This window comes from Pipistrellus kuhlii, unplaced genomic scaffold (assembly GCF_014108245.1).
Source record: "Pipistrellus kuhlii isolate mPipKuh1 unplaced genomic scaffold, mPipKuh1.p scaffold_m20_p_17, whole genome shotgun sequence".
NCBI lineage: Eukaryota > Metazoa > Chordata > Mammalia > Chiroptera > Vespertilionidae > Pipistrellus > Pipistrellus kuhlii.
The window spans coordinates 16,837,048-16,857,508 of record NW_023425482.1 but is presented as its reverse complement, the minus strand read 5'-3'; the positions used below and the strand labels follow the sequence as shown (position 1 = coordinate 16,857,508).

General features: G+C 40.4%; 1 protein-coding gene across 1 annotated transcript in view; it reads left to right on the top strand.

The window, feature by feature from the left end:
• HYDIN (HYDIN axonemal central pair apparatus protein) overlaps positions 1-20,461 on the top strand; it is a 316,871-nt gene that overhangs the window by 107,539 nt on the left and 188,871 nt on the right. Inside the window, 3 exon segments of the mRNA XM_045582700.1 lie at positions 5,086-5,185; positions 14,314-14,432; positions 19,346-19,569. Coding sequence (XP_045438656.1) covers positions 5,086-5,185; positions 14,314-14,432; positions 19,346-19,569 — 443 coding nt within the window.

Sequence of the window (20,461 nt, the reverse complement as noted above, 5' to 3'; positions counted from 1 at the left end):
AGTGAAACATATTACAGCTTCTAATCGGTGCTTCTTTTTTTTTTTTCTTTTCCGATTAATTGATAGAAATTTGACTTTAAGAAATTTGACTTTGAGTTTTTATTTTCCAAGAGAAAGTCTTTAAATTTCCCTTAACCATGACGAGATAGCTGAAAATATTTATTTACATATTTAAGAATATATCCATTTTTGGTGTAATGTGATGGAATTTATTACAACAATTTATTAAGTTTTAGCAGCTCTTGAAGTCATTATTCACTGACCCTGTTCTGAGCCGACTGAACCCTGGCCCGGCCAGATGGCTCGATAAAGATCTGCCAAGGCATTTCTCAAAGAGCTGCAAAACACTAGGGCTGACTGTCATCCACAAGGACCTCCTGTGAGTCACCTTCCAAGATACCTGAGCGCATGAGCATGCCGGGTGTGCTATTGTGTTCGCCGGACAGGAGCGTCAGTTCATGCTGGCTTCTTCTAAGTCTGATGATCAGTTGTCGTGTTTTTAAAATTTTCCAGCATTTTTTTTTTTAATGATGTGAGAAAGGTGAGGCCTGACCTTTTGTTATAATTGCAGTGGGGATGAAGATGTTAAAGAAAGAATATTATAGAAACCCAGTACTGCCACTTACTTTTAGTGTGGCCTTTGGTGAGATACTTAACTTCTTTGTGGCTTGGCTTCCTCATCTTTAAAATGGGGATAATACTACTCCACAAGGTTGTAAAGACTGAGCTAGACAGTAAATACCGGCACCTCACACAGTGTGGGGAACATGAGCTCTCAGTTAATGGCTGGAAGTATTATGATTTGGATTTAGATATGATTCGGTCTCTTGTCAGATTCGAGGTATGATTGGAGAGTATAACATTTGAGTAGGCAGACACTTGGATCACTCTTCTATGTGTAAATTGGGAATTAAAATAACTATTTAAATGATAAATGTAGGTATCGAGTCATATTGTAAACTACTTTCCAGGTAAACCAAGTAGTAACTTAAATGTTCTTGCAGTTTGGGTTTTGATTTTATAAAATATGTAAGAAATAACCCTTTAATGAAGGAAGGAAGGGAGGAGCTGAGTAATAGAGAAGAGGAAAGAAGGTGACTTTTAAAATATTGTTTTTACTTAAGAATTTTTCGAGGGGGATTTTTAAAAGAGCTCCTTTAATCATTACTAGTATAATTTTTAAGGGGAACATTTAAAAAAATTTTATTTTATTTTTCCCATCACCATTTATCCCTTCTATGCCCTCTTCCTCCTCCATTCTCATGACTGTATTAATCACGTCTCATGAACCAGGGGCAGTCTGTTCAGAAACAGCTTTCAGAAAGTCTTGGGACTGTGTCCCTTACGCCACTTGTTTGTCCTTGTTCCAGAGGAAATATGAAGTTCCATTTCCAGGGGTATTTAATATTCGGCCAAAAACTGCATTGTGGGAGTTAGTGTTAGACCTGAAAATTCAGTCGATTCCTTCTAGCAGGTCACTTAGTACCGTTGTAGAAGACCGGAGAAAAACCAAGCAACGCTTAGAGAAGTGGAGTTACACAGCTTTATTATGTTGGCGGACTCGGAGGAGGTTGCCTCTCAAATTCTGAGCAAACCAATATGGTGGAAGCCCCTCTTTTATCCCTTTTGGTGTCTTTTTCCCAAATATGGATTATACTTCTGGACCTTTAATGGGCTTTGCGCCTGGCGCCAGCCCTGACAACCCCCCTCCAGGAGCTGTGTCATGGCTTATGGCCTCTGTAAAATGTGAGCATTTAGGTAACAGGTCTTACAAGACCAGTTTGTGGAGAAAGGGGCAATGACTTAATTATAGGTTATCAAGAACGTACACTGGGCTTACAGGCACAGATTCAGATTGCTAGCCTCCCTCCTCCCCTCCCCCCATAAAAAAAATAAGGGTTACATTGGAATTAGCCTCTTAACATTTCAATACATGAAATGTAGTTATGAAGCTGAGGGGAAAACAAAACATTAAGACCAAGAAAGAAGATAATCACAATATAACTGAAGGCCATTTTGGCAGACATTTTCAATAAACAAGGTAGTAGTCACTTCCCAGTTAGATCCTGCATCCTCAGTCTCTGATTTGGAGCCAGAAAAGGGATGGTGATGGGAGAGGGGGAGTATGTGGAAGGAAGGAAGACCTGCAAGGGGGGGTGGGGGGGGGGTCTGTGTGATGGGGCTGTTTCCTTAGCTTGGACAGACAGGATATTGACGTCAGAGCCAGGAGGGAAATGTCTGGATGTTTTCATTTTCAGAAAGGAACTTTAGAACTGAGCAATAAAGAAAGAAAAATTCTTTTCAGAGACATAAATGACAGGGGAGTTAATTTCAGAAGTATTGGAGAAGCAATATGAAGCGGTTCAAAGATATATAAGTGAAAGTGGGGCCATTGTAGGCTGACCACCCGTTTCTGGGGTTTGCTCTCTCTGGTTTGCTATAGAAAATGCTATATTGAGTTTTTGCTATATATAAAAAAAAGGAGATGTTATTTAGTTTTTCCTCTAATCCCAATCGAAAAATACATGTTTCTCACTCCTTCAAATGACCTGTTATTGAAAGCATCCCTCTGCAGGAGGAAACGGAGCGGCCACACTTGTGCTTCCACAGACACACACAGCCCTCTTAGCGCGCATTAACACGAGCCCAGGAGAGGCCTCTAGGACAGGATTGTCCTTGAATTATCTCCCTGGGCTGAGTAAAGCGGAAAGTTAGAGCAAATGTCACAGGCGCGATGAAACAGCTGCGACCCAGGATAGGAAAACACTGAGCCTACAGCCTCACAGCCCCACCCGCTCAGGCTGAGCCCTGTGGACTCGGATGCTCTGGCACCGGCATCCCCTCACCAAGCAGAAGGGCTTCCCAGCCTCCAGGGTACCTCCACCTCAGCCCATCACTCACGGATCAGATCACATCTGTTTGTCAACACTTCCTCCCCTGGGGGGATTCTGCGTGCCTCTCTGGAGCATGTCTGTCCTGCCATTTTCCAGCTCTGCCCTCCCTCCACTCCAGGTTTAATCATCATATTTCTTTCACGATGGGGTCTCCAAGAGTGCTCCCGGGAGAGAGCTTAAAGACTGCGGCTCTCTTGTCTGCACATGGACCATGGATTATCTTTCTCTTGCTGGGATAATGCTTTTGGAAGTGATCCGGCTCAGCGCAAGTCATAAGCCCTCGAATTTGCCCGCGTGCACTAAACTTACCTGACATCCACTGCATCATTTCCTACAATTCTGATGAGACTTTTCTAGCAATGTTTTTAGGGTCCTCCAGCTTGCACAGGAACAGCTTAGCTGCGTCCAGTCTATACTCTCAATCAGAGTCGTGTCTAAGCCCACCAGGCAATGCATTTGTCTCAGGGGTTAGGAGGAAACCCGGGTCTTCAGGAGTTGTGAAGTGGGATACCCACTGATGCACCAGTGAATGGATGAACCACCTCTTCTGCCCGGGCTCTCGGTCCTTTCTGTCCATGAGTGTTCATATCACTAAGACCCCCAGTAATCATAGGGGTATTTGCCACTTATCAGGTTTGGAAAAGTGCCACAGTGAAATGCCTAAATCGGTGAAAGTGCTGAGGGATTCCCTGTTCCCTGCAGCTCTACATGGTATGACTTCTGTGATTCCAGTTGAGGAGAAAAATGGCAGAAATAGGCTGCAGAGATGAACAGACATCTGCTAATAACTATACACTGTGCAAAGTGAATGGCTACGGCTGACTGAGGAACTGTGTGGATCTCTTCTATGAGCCTCTTCTGGCTGAGGTCCTGGCATAGAACAGGGCCCGCCCTCATGGAGCCTTCATTCCAGAGACCTGACTGGGGAGACCAGAGCTCCCAGGACTCCCTCCCAGGGACACGCAGCCCTCACTGCTGCTTTTTGAGGGCTCTGTGCCCTTTTAGCACTCCGGGGATGCTGCCCGAGAAGCACCTTGATCCGACTGCTACCTTCATAAATAAATGCAAATTGGCTCTCGTTGTCTATCACCCCGTTGGGCATCTGCCCCTCGGACTGTTTCGTTCTCTGCTTGATTCTTTATTCCAGCACCGTGCTCATTTCTAATCAGGCTGGAAATGGGATGTGCACCGGGGACTGTCTGAAACGGGAGCCTAATTATTTATCATGTTGTCTTCCCTCCGTTCCTTTTTAGACTCCACCACCTACACAGATTTTCGGGTGTGTTTATCACATATGCCCTACTTGGCTCTCTTTACAAAAACCCTAGAAAAAAAAAAAAAACTCACTTTTCTACCCTCGTTTTTCCAATACTTTCATCTTGCTGGTAGTCTCTCCAAGTGGCCATAAAAATAACATCAATTGTACTTTAAACAACTATGTACTGAGCATGGGGCAAAGCTTTGGGCCTGTATGACCTTGTCTGATCTTAGGAAACTATTTGAGGCAGGTGATATTAGCATCCACTTTTATAGCCCTAAGAAGTTAATGAACTGGTCCCAGATTACATGCTTGGTACAAAACACTTTTCAAAGATTACCTCTTAAACATTCTCCAGGGAATTCTGATGTATGGTATGTGCATTACAAAACTTCAAAACTTGGTCTCCTCATTATCACTTTGAGTGGTTTGAGTGTTTTCCCAGAATAAGAGTATTTCCTTATGTTGTCACTCAAAATTTAGGAATGTGGTCCCTCTATCAAGTGAGTTAGGCACTTCTTTCTCTGTGGCCCATCTGGACTTTATTTATACAGGCACAGCACTTAGCATGCATATTATAGAATATTTGTATGCATATTAATCATCCGTCCTACATGTGAGCTCCATGCAGCCCTGGGCCACACCCTTCATCTCGGAAGCCCAGTGCTGGGTGCACATTGGTATATAATAAGTTTACTTAAACTTATTATATATTCATAAACTCACTGAAATTATTTTTAAAGCTTGTTTCCAACTTGTATCACCTCTTAACAAGTAGCCCGAGTTAACTGTCTGTTGGGTAAAATATTGCTTTCTTCTATTTATTGTAAACATATTTCCTTCCTATTCCCTAGAGTTTTAACATAATAATATTTAAAAGCAGCACCTTCCCTTCATCATATTGTTTTTTAACGATTCTTTCCTGTTTTTCAGGAAGGTGATGTCTGGCCCAACTCATCAGCTGAAGTCACTGTGTACTTCAACCCTCTGGAAGCCAGGCTCTACCAGATGACTGTGTACTGTGACATTTCAGGTGAAGACTCTGTGTGGTAAAGGCAGGCTACCAAGTGCCCAGAGCCTGCAGTAGGATGCCTCTGAGTGTGTGTGTGTGTGTGTGTGTGAGAGAGAGAGAGAGAGAGAGAGAGAGAGAGAGAGAGAATAAGCATGAGTGCTATGGACAGTGGATGATATCAACAGAGGAATAATGGAATTAAGCTATGCACTTATTCACTTCTTTCTAGAATAGACCAATGTCTGACGTTATACTAGAATTGTGGTGTGGTGGTGGGGGTTGGTATGGGAAATCATGGATCTGATTTTTAGAGCAGTAAGAACATTCCTTGAGACAGATTCTCACAAATTATTATTTTTTGTAGTATTTGACTACTTTTTTTTTCTTTTTAAATTTTTATAAAATAATGTATGGCAGGTGGGATGGCAAGGTAGTAGTCTGGCAGTGGCCAGAGCCACAAGGAGGGTGTGTAAGTAGAGTGGCAACCTGATGATTTCTGTGAACTATATATAGATTGAGGAATTAAGCAAAAAAGTAAATATATTGAGGATACCAACAGCTAGTATTACTCTTGGAAAAGGGAGGCATAGAATGGAAAGAAGGAGGACTAAGGTGAGCTCTTTAGTATTGGAATGGAATTGGAGTTGTTATTATGAACACAGTTGCTATATGCAGAGGTATGGAAATAAATACATACCGGGGTAGGTAGGTTTATAGCTCTGAGTATGCAAGTTTATTCTTGTAAATAATGACACAAATAGATTATAATCCAGTGACTAATTAGGACTCTGTGAATCTACTCAGTAAGATTTACCACTTGGCAAATAGAGTAATAACCAATTCAGGTAAGAGACATCAATGGATCTTAAAATTAATGGATGAAAGTAGGATGTGGAATAGTAACTTACATAACCTCAAAATATTCTCCTTCAAAATACTTACTAATTATAAGGAGAAGAAATTAACTTTCTACTGAAGAAAGCTAGTGGATGTTATCTTAGTTAATACTAGCAGTAACAGAGGAAAATAACTTCTTCGGCCCCCGGCTAGAATGCAATGGGAACACAGCATCTGTTCAATGATATGACAGCCAAAATACCTCCCTTGGGTCTAATTAATTATGAGGAAACATCACACTAACCCAAACTGAAAGAACAAAACAAAATGGCCAACATGGAATGAATGAAGCCTAGTATGATCTGGTCTTTCCTTGCCCATGACCGTGGGATTCTCAGGATAAATGCAAAATGAACTAGGAGTGTCTGTGTTGCCATAGTCTGCTTCTGTACTTCAGACCAGCATCATCAATTCCAGGCTCCTTAAGGGGTCGGAAGGAAACGTTGGTCCATCAGCTTAGACACAGGCTGGAACTGCTCCGGAGGCCCCCATGCCACAGGTGGTGGGACCTCCCTCCTCTCCGTGGCTCTCCTGGGACGTTTTGTACTTGGTCATATTCCACGGGGGTTGGCTGCTCTTTAGGAGGTTCCCAAACATTGAGTAATTAGTTGTACTTATCTATTGTTCCATTTGTAATTCTTAATTTTTCCACAAGTCACATCCTAGGTAAACTGAATAGAACGATTTTCCATCTGCATGGTATTCTTCTTTATTAGTGGTATTTTGTAAAATATTTTTTTTCAAAAAACCTATTTTTGTAAAAACATATTTTTACAAAGAAGGAAGAGGGGGAGAGAGAAACATCAAGCGGCTGCCTCTTATACACCTCCTACTGGAGATAGAGCCTGCAATCTGGGCATGTGCCCAGGCGGGGAATCAAACTGGTGACCTTTGGGAGTATGTGACAGTACTCAACCAACTGAGCCACAGTGGCCAGGGCTATTAGTGGTATTTTAAAAGACATAACAGGGAAGAGTTTTGTTTAATAGTAATTCTATAGTATCTTCCCTGTAAATTCCATGCAATTCTGTATGTCTTTTCAGGAGCTGATAATGATTCCTTACCATTATCTTCAAAGGGTTCATCAAAACCTTTGGTTTTAGGTCACTAAGAAATACCGCCTAGGCATATTGCAAAGCTCCTACCTTTGCTTTATTTTATTTTGCTTTGCTTCTGTTTTCCTATATGCTTGGAGAGATAGAAGCAAATACATACAGATTTGCTTCCCCTCACACCTTTATGCATAACTGATAGCATACTGGTATTTTACATGATGGTTCTGACATTGCTTTTAAAATATTTCTTAAAGATTATTCTGTAACATTAAATGTAAAAGTACCATTTTTTTTCATGGTTGCATTTTATTTACATACCACAATTTAATTTTTAATCTTTTGTGACTAAGAAATAGAACACAGATTCAGAAATGTATATAATACATGCTGTGGTGGGAAGAGAGATGGCCCCCCCAAATATGCCTGTGCTCCCAGCACCTGTGGTTATGGTACTGTGGATAGGTTACATTATATGGCAAAGGGGAATTAAGGCAGGCAATGGGATTTAGGTTACCAATGAGCTGACCTTGAGGTAGGAGATTATCCTGATAGTGTGGGTGGCTCAGTATAATCACAAGGGTCCTTAAACATCGAAGAGGAGGCAGAAGCTGTCAGTTTCAGTGTCAGAGTGATGTGATATGAGAAAGATTCTCTCCGCCATTTCTGGCTTTGAAGATGGGAAAGGCAAGGAATTCAGACAGCCTGTAGAACCTGGAAAAGGCAAGAAAATGGGCTTTCCTCTAAACTAGAACCAGCAGAAGAGAGCCCTGTCAACACCTTGATTTTAGCACAGTGCGACCCATCTTGGACTTTTGACTTTCAGAACTTTAAAAAAGATGTTTCCATGATAGTTGACATGCAGTATTATATGCAATATTATATTAGTTTCAGGTGTATAACACAATGATTAGACATGACTTCCAGCACTTTTAAGATAAATTTGTATGTGAAGCTACATAATTTGTGGTAATTTGTTGTAGAGCAATAGGGAACTAATACACATATATAAATTATAACATAATTATAAGGTAAATCACCACCCAGTATGTAATCACCACCAAGACCAATAATAAAATATTTCCAGCCTTGAGAAGACCCTTGGTGTGTTCCTTCCCAGTCACACTCCGCTCACCCCAACCTCCCCTTGAGATGATCACTCTTCTGTCTTTGATGATCATTATTCATTGCTTTAATTGATAGTTTTTACCCCATGTATATACTCTGAAAGAATGCAGTATAGTACAGCCTGTATTTGAAATGTACATCATTGACATCAATATGCACATCTTATCCATGGCGTTCCTTGTAGCTCTAATTGTATTTCAGTGTCATTGTTGCATAGTGTGCCATTCTGCGAATGCACGTTCAGAGACAGGAAGTAGCAGGGAAGGTCATGACTGTTCTCGAGAGAGGCCTCTCGGGGTGCACAAAATTTAATCCATAATTCCCAACTGCAACCTTATTTCTTTCTAAAGCTTTTATATCTAGGCTCAATGAGTACAAAGGTGTATAAAAGCATAGTTCCTACCTTCAGATAACATTGACATGAGCAGGGGAAACGGACACACAAACCAACCCTTATATTGCAGTGCCCTACAGTGAATGAATGAACAATGGAAGAGGATGGTATAGGATGCACAGCTTATTCTTAGGGTTTTCAAGGAAGGCCCCCAGAGAAAGTGACCCTTAAAGTATTTGTTAATATAAGAAAATAAAGGGTGTCTATGGCTGGGCATGTCAGACAGGCATATACTTAGTGAAAATATTGATACATAGAAAAACACAATGAATAATGGACATAACAAGAGCACAAAATGGCAAAGAATCTTAAGTTCTTAGGGTGTGGCTGCCAGAGAGAGAGACCCACATAGAGAGACAGAAAGAGGTAGGGAGACTTGGGAGCGGGTGATGGGGGCAGGGATTTGATGCTGGAGTAGGAGGTGGGATCTAGTTCACGGAAGGCTTGAATGCCAGGCTCAGAGCCTTGGACTTCATCCTGGGGGCAGTGGGGAACCACCCAGGGGCCGGAAAGCAGGGGAGTGACCTGCCATGATCTGATTATGGCAAGTTTAACGTCATTAACATATTTCAGTTAATCTGAAGCTGACATTTTTTTTTTTCATGTGAAGATTTCAGATTTTCTTAGAAGTAGTTAAACCTGTGAGATATTTATAAAGACTTGCCGATGGTTTGATCCAGGTCTTGAAACTGATCTTTCATCTGTCTTGACTTTCGAATGGAATGTGGAAATTCTGAGTTTAATCACCAAGATTACCTTTTTAAAAAACTCAAAGGGAAACAGCATGTATTTGGTTTGAATCACCATATGGGCACCTCAAAGGAAGCAACACTTTCTGATTTTAAACTGTGAAATGTATTGTTAGATAACGCTAATGGATGCTTCAGAAAAATGGTTCCAGATGTACCTGCTTCCTTTAAAGATCCAATTAAGATGAAACCTCATTGTCCATTTTTTATTCTGTACACCATAAGAGAGAGATATCTAAGTTTTTGGCACAATTTAAGACTTTTGATGTTTATCCTAATTAAGGAATTGAGATTTAATTAGATTTAGGAAACAAAAACTCAAATAACCCCAATCATTAAAAACAGTTTTGGGTTTTCAGAGTAATAACTGAGTAATATTTAATGTATATATAGCTTTTCTTTCTCAAAACTCATCAGACTGCAACCTCTTAATAATATAAGGTTTCTTAGTCATATGAATAAGAAATGATTTTCTTGATCCACTAAATTATATTTTTCAGTTTTAAAATATTTCAAACACAAAAACACAGGGAATAATATATAAATATATAAATAAATGTATAAAGAACCCAGATTTAAGAAAACTTGAACAAATAGAAATGTATGCTCATGTTTTTGGTTAGGAAGAGCAGCATCATAACTAGTTGATACCAACCTTTTTATAGAGGAAATAAATGAGGGTTGCCTAGAAAATTCAGAAAAACAAGAATAATCTGAGAAGACTAGCCCTACCATAAGTTAAAAGTTATTTAAAAAGCTTTAACTATAAAAATAAAAAAAGATAAAAGAAACAAAACAAAAAAAGGAAAAAGAAGAAAATACACATGTACACAGATGTGGATGCCCAGTTGTTCTAGCTCTTTATACTATACTAGAGGCCTGGTGCATGGATTCATGCACCAGAGGGGTCCCTTGACCTGGCCTGCGGGGATCAGGCCAAAACTGGCTCTCCAACATCCCACTAGGGGTCCCAGATTGTGAGAGGGCACAGATCAGTCCAAGGGACCCCACCAGCGCACGATCAGAGCTGGGGAGGGACCTTAGGAGAGCACTGTATGTCTGGCCGATCCTGCACAGTCCTGATGGGCCAGATCCCAGTAGTAAGCTAACCTACTTGTCGAAGCATCTGCCCCCTGGTGGTCAGTGCACATCATAGTGAGTTGTTTAGCATCCTTAGCATACATATCATTAGCATATTATGCTTTGATTGGTTGTTCAGTTGTTCTGCCATTGGTCTATTTGCATATTACCCTTTTATTATATAGGATAGTTCATCTTTTCTTACTTGATATTCAATTCCTGCTCCATCATAAATCAAGTTTATATTTATATGTGCATTTATTCTTGTTCTGTATTCTGTTTCCTTAGTCATCTTTGCATTTTCTGCCCCAATACTACATTATCTTAATTAGAATAGCTTTATAATAGATTTTAATTTATGAAAGGCCAAGTCCAATGAGTAAAATATAAAACTTTATTGAAAATAAGACAAGAAAAAAGAGGAGATATAAATAGGAAGAACTAACTGCCATTATTCACATATTTTAGGACTGTCTGCTGGAAAATCCCAACGAATCTAGAAATAATCTTTTAAAATTAATTGGAGTAAAATTGATGGTTATGAAATCAATATACAAAAGTCAACTGCATTCCTATACCCAGCAACAATCAGAAAAAATAATTCTCAAGATACTAATGCCAAGTCCCTTCAATTTATTCTTCTTTAAGAATGTCTTGGTTTTAATTGGCCCTTTGTTTTCCTTTTAATTTTGTAATCAACCCATCAAATTCTACCTGCTGGCGTTTTGTTTATTAAAACATTAAAGTTGTAGGTATAGATCAGTTGGAGAAAATTTAACAACTTTATGATGTTGAGTCAGTTTTCCCTTTCAATAACATAGTCTAGTTCTCCATTTATTTAGGTCTTTATTAATATTTTTCAATAAAGTTTTATATTTTGCTCATTGAAGATCTTATATCTTGTTAAATTTATTTCTCGGTACTTTATATTTTTGTTGCTGTTGTCAACAGTATCTTGAGAATTAATTTTTCTGATTGTCGCTGCGTATAGAAATGCAGTTGACTTTTGTATATTGATTTCATAACCATCAATTTTACTCTAATTAGTTTTAAAAGATTATTTCTAGATTTGTTAGGATTTTCCAGCAGATAGTCCTAAAATATGTGAATAATGGCAGTTTGTCCTTCCTATTTATATCCCCCCTTTTTTTCTTATCTTATTGCACAGGAATAGAGCTCAAGTATAATAGTGGACATCTAAGATATCTTAGATGGCAAATTTTTGAAAGCTCATGGTTACATTTCCTGGAACTTAATGCAGTAAATCTGTTGCATTCAGGAATTTCAGAGCTGTTAAAGGGGTTCAGTACACATTTCTCTCCTTCTTATGTGTGAAAACAAGGTAATGTAATCACAGGCGAGAAACTGCCCTATTTTAACATTTTGCTCTTCTAATAAGGAATTTGTCCTTTTATATTGCTAGTTCCTTCAGGCTTCTCCCTCTTGCTGCTTTTTTTGCCAGGACAAGAAAAGTCCCTGCTTCAAAGATCTTATGGAAAAGTAGCATTTGAAATGTAACCCTAAAATTTAGGCTAATTCTTCTAAGTCAAGGCTGGGTATTACTCGTATTCCCACTTCACCTGGGGTGAGGGAAAGGGCTAGCTACACATAAGACAGATTCCTTTGAAGTAATTAATAACTCTCAAAGAAACATTGGCTCAGTGCTTTATTGCAACACATCTCCTTTAAAAAAAAAAAATATGTATTAAGGAAGGCAGTCAAGGTAACAGATGGGGAAAGCTTCAAGCCTGACAGTTATAAATAGTCTTGCAGTTTATTCCACAATATATTTGCAATTCCCTTTCTTTGCCATTCTGAAAGTTGGATCTCTGTCAAAATATTTTTCTCTTGACCAAGGAGTACAAATCATTGTCAATAGATTAAAATGCCAAAGTAATGGAGTAGGGCTCTCTGAAAATTTTACTTACTTTGCCAACAGTAATATACCTGGTCTTTAGAGAAACCTCTTTTCCAGGGATCAGATGGATTGGGGAACCCTTTGAAGAAATCAGCTGTCCCAGAATCGCTTTTGTTTCTTATAATCAAAGCAACACTTGCCTAATGACCACTGCATTGCCAAACACCAAAGTATTCCTGTCTTTAAAAGGACAGCCATGGAGAGAAAACAGTGAAGAGACACAGAAGGCAGTGGAACATCAAATGTCACAAGGCATTGTAATGATAATAATAAAATAGAAATATCATTTGGCTGTTCAGAAGTGTATTGCTGTAATACGGACAATTATATCTGAAAAAGCATCAAAAGTATTTTGAATATGCAAAACATTACACACAAAGCAAAGATATAATTTTCCTTACATAACTGGCATTTAAATGGTGCAGATTTAAGGAAAACCTGTCACACTATCAAATATTTTTTTTTTTTAAAGGTACTATACCCATGAGGGAGGATGTAGAGAAACGGGAACCATTAAGTACTGTTGTTGGTGTGTGAATTAGTACAGTCATTCCGGAGGGCAATAAACCCGTAGCTGATAGTATGTCAAACGCACATCTCTTTGTCCTGACCATTCTGTTCCCAGTAACGGTGGGCTCAGTAATTTGGATGAACAGCATACTCTCTCTCTCTAAGAACAACTAGAAGAGCAAGGTGAAGTATTTTCTAAAACCAATTTTAAAGGTAAAACAGAGCTGCTAGAACAGGGAAGAATTATGGGGAAACCAAGACAGTTAGATTTTGGGGGAGGAATGACTCTTTATTCTTAGCAACACTGACTTTCTGGTAGGTGCAGCAGAGGCTGAAAAGTTAAGCTGAGTTAGGGGAGAACATGAAGGACTTAATGGGATGCCCCAAGAGAAAGGGCCCTAGCAATCCCCCAGGCCTCAGGGTGGGACCCTCATTTACATGGACAGTATTTAAATATGACTAAGTGTGGAAGGGTTGGCACCAAAAGCCTAATGATAGTTATCTTTGGGTGCTGGAATTATGACAGAATTCCTACTTTTTTGATAATATTTTTATAATGATCATGTATTATCAAGTGGGGATTTTTCCTTTTTTTTTTTTTTTTTTTTTTAAAGAAAACTAAATAAATCAGTACTTTAAAGGTTTGTGCTCTGTGTGGACCCTGGGTCCACCGTGGATGTGTAATAAGGGAACTGTTTAGTGGACTCCATTACCTGTCTGTGAAAGAAACTGCAAATAAGGTCGGATTCCTAATACACTGGCTCTTCCTAAATTTAGGGAAGATCAAAGTGGACAATGTCCCTCGGAGCTGCATGGTGACTCACTTTATGGGGAGCATCAGTCAGGGATCACTCTTATTTAGAGAAATTATTTTCCTTTATAAGAAACTTAAGGATAGCCCTGGCTTTTGTGGCTCCATTGGTTGAAACGTCATCTGGTACACTGAAAGGTCACAGGTTCGATTCCCATTCAAGCCACATACCCAGGTTGCTGGTTTGATCTCAGGTAGGGGTGCATACAGGAGGCAATTGATCCATGTTTCTCAGATCAATATTTCTCTCTCCCTTTCCTCCTCTCTAAAAAAAAAAAAAAATCAGTGAAAACATATCCTTGGGTGAGGATTAAAAAAAATAAAGAAAGAAATTAAGGATACAATTAAGATGGGGTTAAATTTTTAATTGTTTTTTTTTCCCCCCTGCTAAAATGTCCATCTAAATTGCAATATAAGCTGGTCCTTAAAGGTAAGAAACTAACAGTATTCCTGTTTCTAAAACGTAAACTAAATCTTCAGCCTTGGTGAAATTGCAGGTCCGCCAGTCCAGCATTGGGGGTTGGTGCAATAATTTTGGGTGCTCACATTGATAATGAGTTGTGGGTAATCAAGCATCATTTGGGTAATAAAGTTTTCATTGTCTATATAGGTCGAGAGATCCGTCTGCCCCTCCGAATCAAAGGGCAAGGGATGGGACCAAAGATTCACTTCAACTTTGAACTGCTGGATATTGGAAAAGTTTTTGTTGGATCTGTACACTGTTATGAGGTAAACACTAGGATTGTTCACTGAGAGTCAGATGGTACTTGGCTCGCTTTGCTTTGTTTGGGCTTGTGTCAATAGAAAATGTGCACAGTCACGTTGCCATTGCTCATACTTACTCAGACCCCAGCGTGATCTCTCTCTCCCCTTTCCTAGCCTTGTTGAGTGGAACAACTTTTTCCATTCTCTTCCCACCCCCCCTCACTTTACTAAACACATCAAAGCCATAACGTAATTGGTTTTACCCTCATCATGTTGTAGAGTATAAAGAGGAACTCCATAAATACTCTCCCCATCTGTTTAGTGCTTGTTCTCTCACAACACAAATCCTGCAGATCAGAGAATAGAGAACCTTCCACATTTTCCAGAATGTCCTAATGAGGATCGCTGTTTTCACACCTCAGACGTTTCTCTAAATGCAGCCTCCAACCTGTGATTTAGAAACCAATCCTTGCATTTTCTGGAAGAGACCTCCCTGCTTTGTCTTTCCAAATAAATAGAAAAATGATACTTTTTTTTAAAAGATGTATTCATGGGTTCGTAGGGATCGAAGTTGATTTAATGCCACCTCATGGTAAATATTTATCTAGGACACGTTTTTAGAGTCTCAAACTATAACCATTGGAACTTTATTTTAGAAAGATTCCAAATTGTGAGTGTTTGTATTTATATAGAGGTAATAACAAAAGCAGTTATTATTTAATGAGTGCTTGAGGTTTAATTAGTGTGTCAGGTTCCATGTGTTATGATGTGTGCCTGTCAACATATAAGTGTATAATTTCTAATCCTTACAAAGCCATGAAAGGTAGGTTTTATTGTACCTATTTTACAAAGAAGAAATAGGCAGATGGTGGTGAATTCTATCTACAACATCACTCTTCCTGCGTGTTAAACAGTGACTATACCCATTTTATAGACGAGGAACCTGAGGCTCAGAGTTTTCCTTGTTAAGGTGATTAATGTTAGATACTAGAACAAGCAAATGTAAAAAATAGATATTTTTTCAAAAATAATAAAAGCCTATGTTGTCGCTTATATAAAGTCCCCAAAAGGTTGCTCATCAGCAGGTGACTCTCCTCCAGCAGAGAATGAGGAGCCCAGGCTCCTTCCCGCTCATGGCTCTGCAGTCTCATAGGCATCACGCCGGCAGGAGAGAAAGAATATGTAGGTTTTCACATGAGGGATTTTTATAGGAGGCAGCCCTGGAGACAACACGTGTCCCTTTTGTTCATGTCCAGTTAGCTGGCTATAACTGCAAGGGTGGCTGGGAAATGTAGTTTGGCTGTAAGCACCAGAAGAGATTATAGGTTCTATGAATAGCAAACCTGACAGCCACATTAGTTAAGTAACTGGCAAGGTCACATAGCTTGTGGATGTTGGTAACCATTGGGTTTTAGGGCCCTATACCCCGTGGGAAGAGAAGGCCTGCTGGCTTCTCTGCCGCCACCTCTCACCAGATGCAAATCCAGCCCAGAGCCTTCTCAGCTCTCAGCCTAACCTCGCACGGGAGGGAACTGCCTGGCTGCTGCTGAGAGCTTCCTACAGCAGTCATTCGTCCCCATGATTCACTTGAGTAATTACGGCCTACATGCGATGATGTGCAAGGTAAACAGAGATGCTAATGTCAGGATGAGATGGAGTGCACCGGAGAGCCCAATCTGAGTAAAGGAATCAGCCACAGGCCTGCCACCAGATGAAGAGTGGTGCCGCTGCTCCGGTGCCTTGTCCTATGTTGCATTCTGGGGAAAAAACGGTCACTTAGGAATGAAAACTAAAATTAAAAGGCTCAGTAGTTCTCACTAAATCGATATTCTGTTTGCAACTTATCCAGGGTGAATTTCCCTTACATCTTACAGTCTGTGTCTTACAGCTGCCACATCAGAAAAAAGGACCTTTAGTTCTGATGCAAACTGCATAGGGTTTCCCTGAAGGTAATGATAATTTCTTGCAGATTTAACACAAAAGTGTTAAATTTAACACAAATGTGCCTTAGGCCACCACTTCTCACCCTCCCGGATCTGAACAGTTTGAATGCGTACTGCAGCCAGGTAAATAAGCGTTAAATGAGGTGCAGCATTCCGATTGGGCGGTTCTGAGAGCTGTGCACCAGCAGAGAAGGGCACGGTAAGGTGCTTCTCATGAGAATATTTTGCACTCTCTGCATATTTAATGCTGATGCCTCATTGCATCTCTCTTTCAATTTATTACAGTTACCTCCTCGAGACAAATTTGAATATCTATTGCCCTTAGTCACTGCTGAGCTTAGCAGATCCATAAAGAATAAGCCAGAACCCCAGGAGTATACACTCTTCCCAGTGTAATTAGAAGGAAAACAAATGAAAGGGGAAGTTCTCTTATAAATTTTCTCCGCTCTGAGGAGTTGGGCCGCACTGGGAGGAGCATCACAGGTAATCACCAGGTCTCAGGACGGTGGCCCAAATGGTTTGGTGGATTCTGTTCACGTAAGAAGGTGCTGCTTTGCCAGGGGAAGAGAATGACATGCACATTCTTAAAAAAAAAAATAAAAAATTATTGATTTTTTACAGAGAGGATGAAAGAGGGATAGAGAGTTAGAAACATCGATGAGAGAGAATCATCAATCAGTTGCCTCTTGCACACCCCGTACTGGGGATGTGCCTGCAACCAATGTACATGCCCTTGACCTGAATCGAACCTGGGACCTTTCAGTCAGCAGGCTGATGCTCTAGCCACTGAGCCAAACTGGTTTGAGCAACATGCATATTCTTGAAAACGGGGGAGCTGGCACTTTATAAAACATTGGTGTTAACCAAAAAAATAAAAAGATAATCCGGGTCCTTCGAGTTACCACTAACACCTTTGTGTTGCCTTTGAGTGACCACTAGGGCGTGTCCGTTTCTTCTTCAGCACAGGTACATCTCAAACCCATCCTGGTCAGCATGGGGCTATAAACAGGGGTCACTGCCATTGAGGCGTTCTCTGCCGGGCACTGTTCTAAAGGTTACATAAATTAATGAACTTCACGGCAACCTGAGAAGTTAGCAGTGTTTACATCTTACAGATGGGGAAACTGGGGCATGGAGAAGCAGAGCATGCTTCCGCAGGTCACACAGCTAGTAAGTCAGTGGCAGAGCTGAGTTTTGAACCCAGGGATTTGGCTTCCGAGTCCCTGGTCATAATGACGTTTCCATATGGTCTCTTTCAAAGGAATGAAGGGTGGAGCATGATTCCTACCACTAGGGAGCTTAAAACAGAGAGAGGGAGATGGAATGTAAATGTACAGAGATGAATAAAATATCAAGTAGCAATTAGTTGCATATCTGTTTTGGCGCACGGTCTGTCTGCTCTTGGCAGAGTGGCCGTCTTCCTCTGCAAGAGCCCCTTACTCTGTCCTAGCGCTTGGTTCCTCCTCCTCTTCTTCTCCTGAAGCAAACTGAGCTGGCCGGCCCCCATATCCACCAGACCCCGTTCTCTTGGCTAGCTGGTTCTCCGTGGTTCTCCATCTATTACAACCACAAACATGGAGGCCAGGCACCCAGTATGTATTATCTCACTTATTATAAATACTAGAGGCCCGATGCACGAAATTTATGCAAGGGGCTCGTCCCTCGCAGCTGGGGCTTCTTCTGGAAGGGCCTCTGGAAGGTCGTTCGGCTGTCTGGTCTAATTAGCATATTACACTTTCATTATTATAGAAACTAGGTCTCCTCTACCATACCTTCTCACAGCTTTGCCACCTCCATTCTCACTTTTCACCACTAATCTTCTCTACACAAAATCTGGAATAGTCAACCACTATTTCATCTGCACCTACTCACCCCTGAAACATTTGGACTCTGGATTCTGCAATCTTATTCCACGGGCATCCTCTCTTCAAGAGCAGTGATGACCTCACAAAATCTGTACCATTTCCTCAGAGCTTATTCTCCTTAATGTCCAACAACCCTTTCTGGAAATTCTCCTCCCTTGGCCTCTACGTTCCTGGCATGGAATGTAGGTCCCACATACCTCTCTGAATGGTTCTTCAGGGTCCTCTGTGCTCTTTTCCCTCCAATGGCTTCAGTGTAGGTTGAGGGCCGTTCCTACATACCCAGAGAGCATGTGTTGATCACACGTTCAGGTGTAAGCAGTGGCAAGGAAGAGATTGAGTCTTGGGAGCTCAGGAATAGAAGCGTCTGGCTGCTGTACAGGTTCGGGGACAGGAATTGCGGGAGGGAGTAGGAATGGTAGACGGAGCCAGTGTGGAGGACTCTGATTGTCAAGCTTGAGATTTTGATACATACCTAGGGAGCATTCAAATATGGGTAATGACCTCGTTCCAGAATACTGCTCTATAGAAAACATTCCTGTAGTAAAACCATTGCTTGCATAGGCATACCCAGTGGAGTTTGAGATGAAAATATCCTAATAGGATGAAATCTAATACCCCAAGGAAGAAAATCCTTGCAATCTGGAATCCACAATGAGGTCGTATTTATATTTATCAAGCTACATTATAAACATAGGCTTGCGTAGTTCTTGCTCCTCTATTCTGACTTGCTTTTTATATTCCAGCATGCCACTTACTCTCAGCCTCCTCGCGCGTATGAGAGAAAAAAAATCTATCTTCCCTTGATTACTTTATAGAGAGCATCCAAAAGTAATATTTTAAGGCTCTTAAGTAGATGTGGTTGTGATCGGTCTTTATTGCATGAGTATAATACATATGACTAGCTCTTTTTTAAAGATGAGACGAAAACACAAAATTACTTTCTGGTTTGGGACTCATCTTCAAACATTTAAGAGAGAAGACTGTTCATTTCTCCCCTGGAGTTTTCCTTTGCTTCTAATGCCTGCCACTGTCTGTGCATCGTTATTAAATAAAACAGCCATATGTTACATGAAAATATATCCGAGGCCCGTTGTCCACCTTTTCATTCTTGCCTTTTTTATTGATATAGGCAATTCTGTCCAACAAAGGCAGCATCGATGCCCTCTTCAACGTGATCCCCCCGACTTCAGCTTTGGGGGCCTGCTTTGTTTTCAGCCCCAAGGAAGGCATCATCAAGCCAAGCGGGGTCCAGGCTATCCAGATTTCCTTCTGCTCTTCCATTCTGGGGCACTTCAAAGAAAAGTTCCTGGTCAGTGTCAATGGGTCACCTGAGCCTGTGAAACTGATTATTAGGTAAGACCTATCTGTAACTAATGTGGTAACTAGCTGAAATTTTTACCTATTGCCTTCTTAAACTTTATCATCTTAGGCATCAATAACTGTCTTTGTTAATAGGAATACATCAATGGAATGGGGTATTTTAAATTTCTACCCATGTTTTTCCCTACTAAACATGTGTAACTTAGTATTGAAACACAATGCAGATGCTATTTTGTTATCCAGTTAGTTTGTTCTGTAAGCTATAACCTTATAACACAAGGTCTTAATCCATTATTAAATAGTTTCTTGTTTCTCTGTTTTAGGCTGTTTAGGGAAAGTCATCTCTTTATTATCACAGTTTCACTATGTCTTCATCTTCTGCTTTTATTTTAAGGACATTCTTTAAATGCTCTTATCTATTATAATGCCTACAGGTAGTAAAAGAGCCTACTTAAAGTGTCTGTCAGTCAAGGCTAGACATTTGCAGCTTTTGTGCTAGCAGTCTTTTGATGGCTTCTCCAGCTGCTTGTGATAATTGAAAGCAGAGTTTGTCCTTGGGCTTTAAAAAGAAGTTCTCTGTGACCAACCCATTGGGAAGATCTATAACTTTGGTTTCCAAGGCTTAGAAAGATAATAGTTTCAGAACACATTGCAGATTCCATTTGGATTCCCAGTGTAACAGGTTGTTAATTACCATGGCGGTCTCTCTCATTATGGTTACTGCTAGGCGGACCTCCTTCCATCTATCTATAGCTGAGGTCTCCCTCAAGGTCTGAAGAGAACATAGAAGAGACAGACACATATGGCCTGAAGGATCCTAGGGGAACTTATTGATTGTAGGGTATCTACTAGAAGTATAGAATCCCAAGATCAGCTCAAAAGTCATTACCATTATTCTTAGGTCTCCTTTCCACCCAATCCTTAT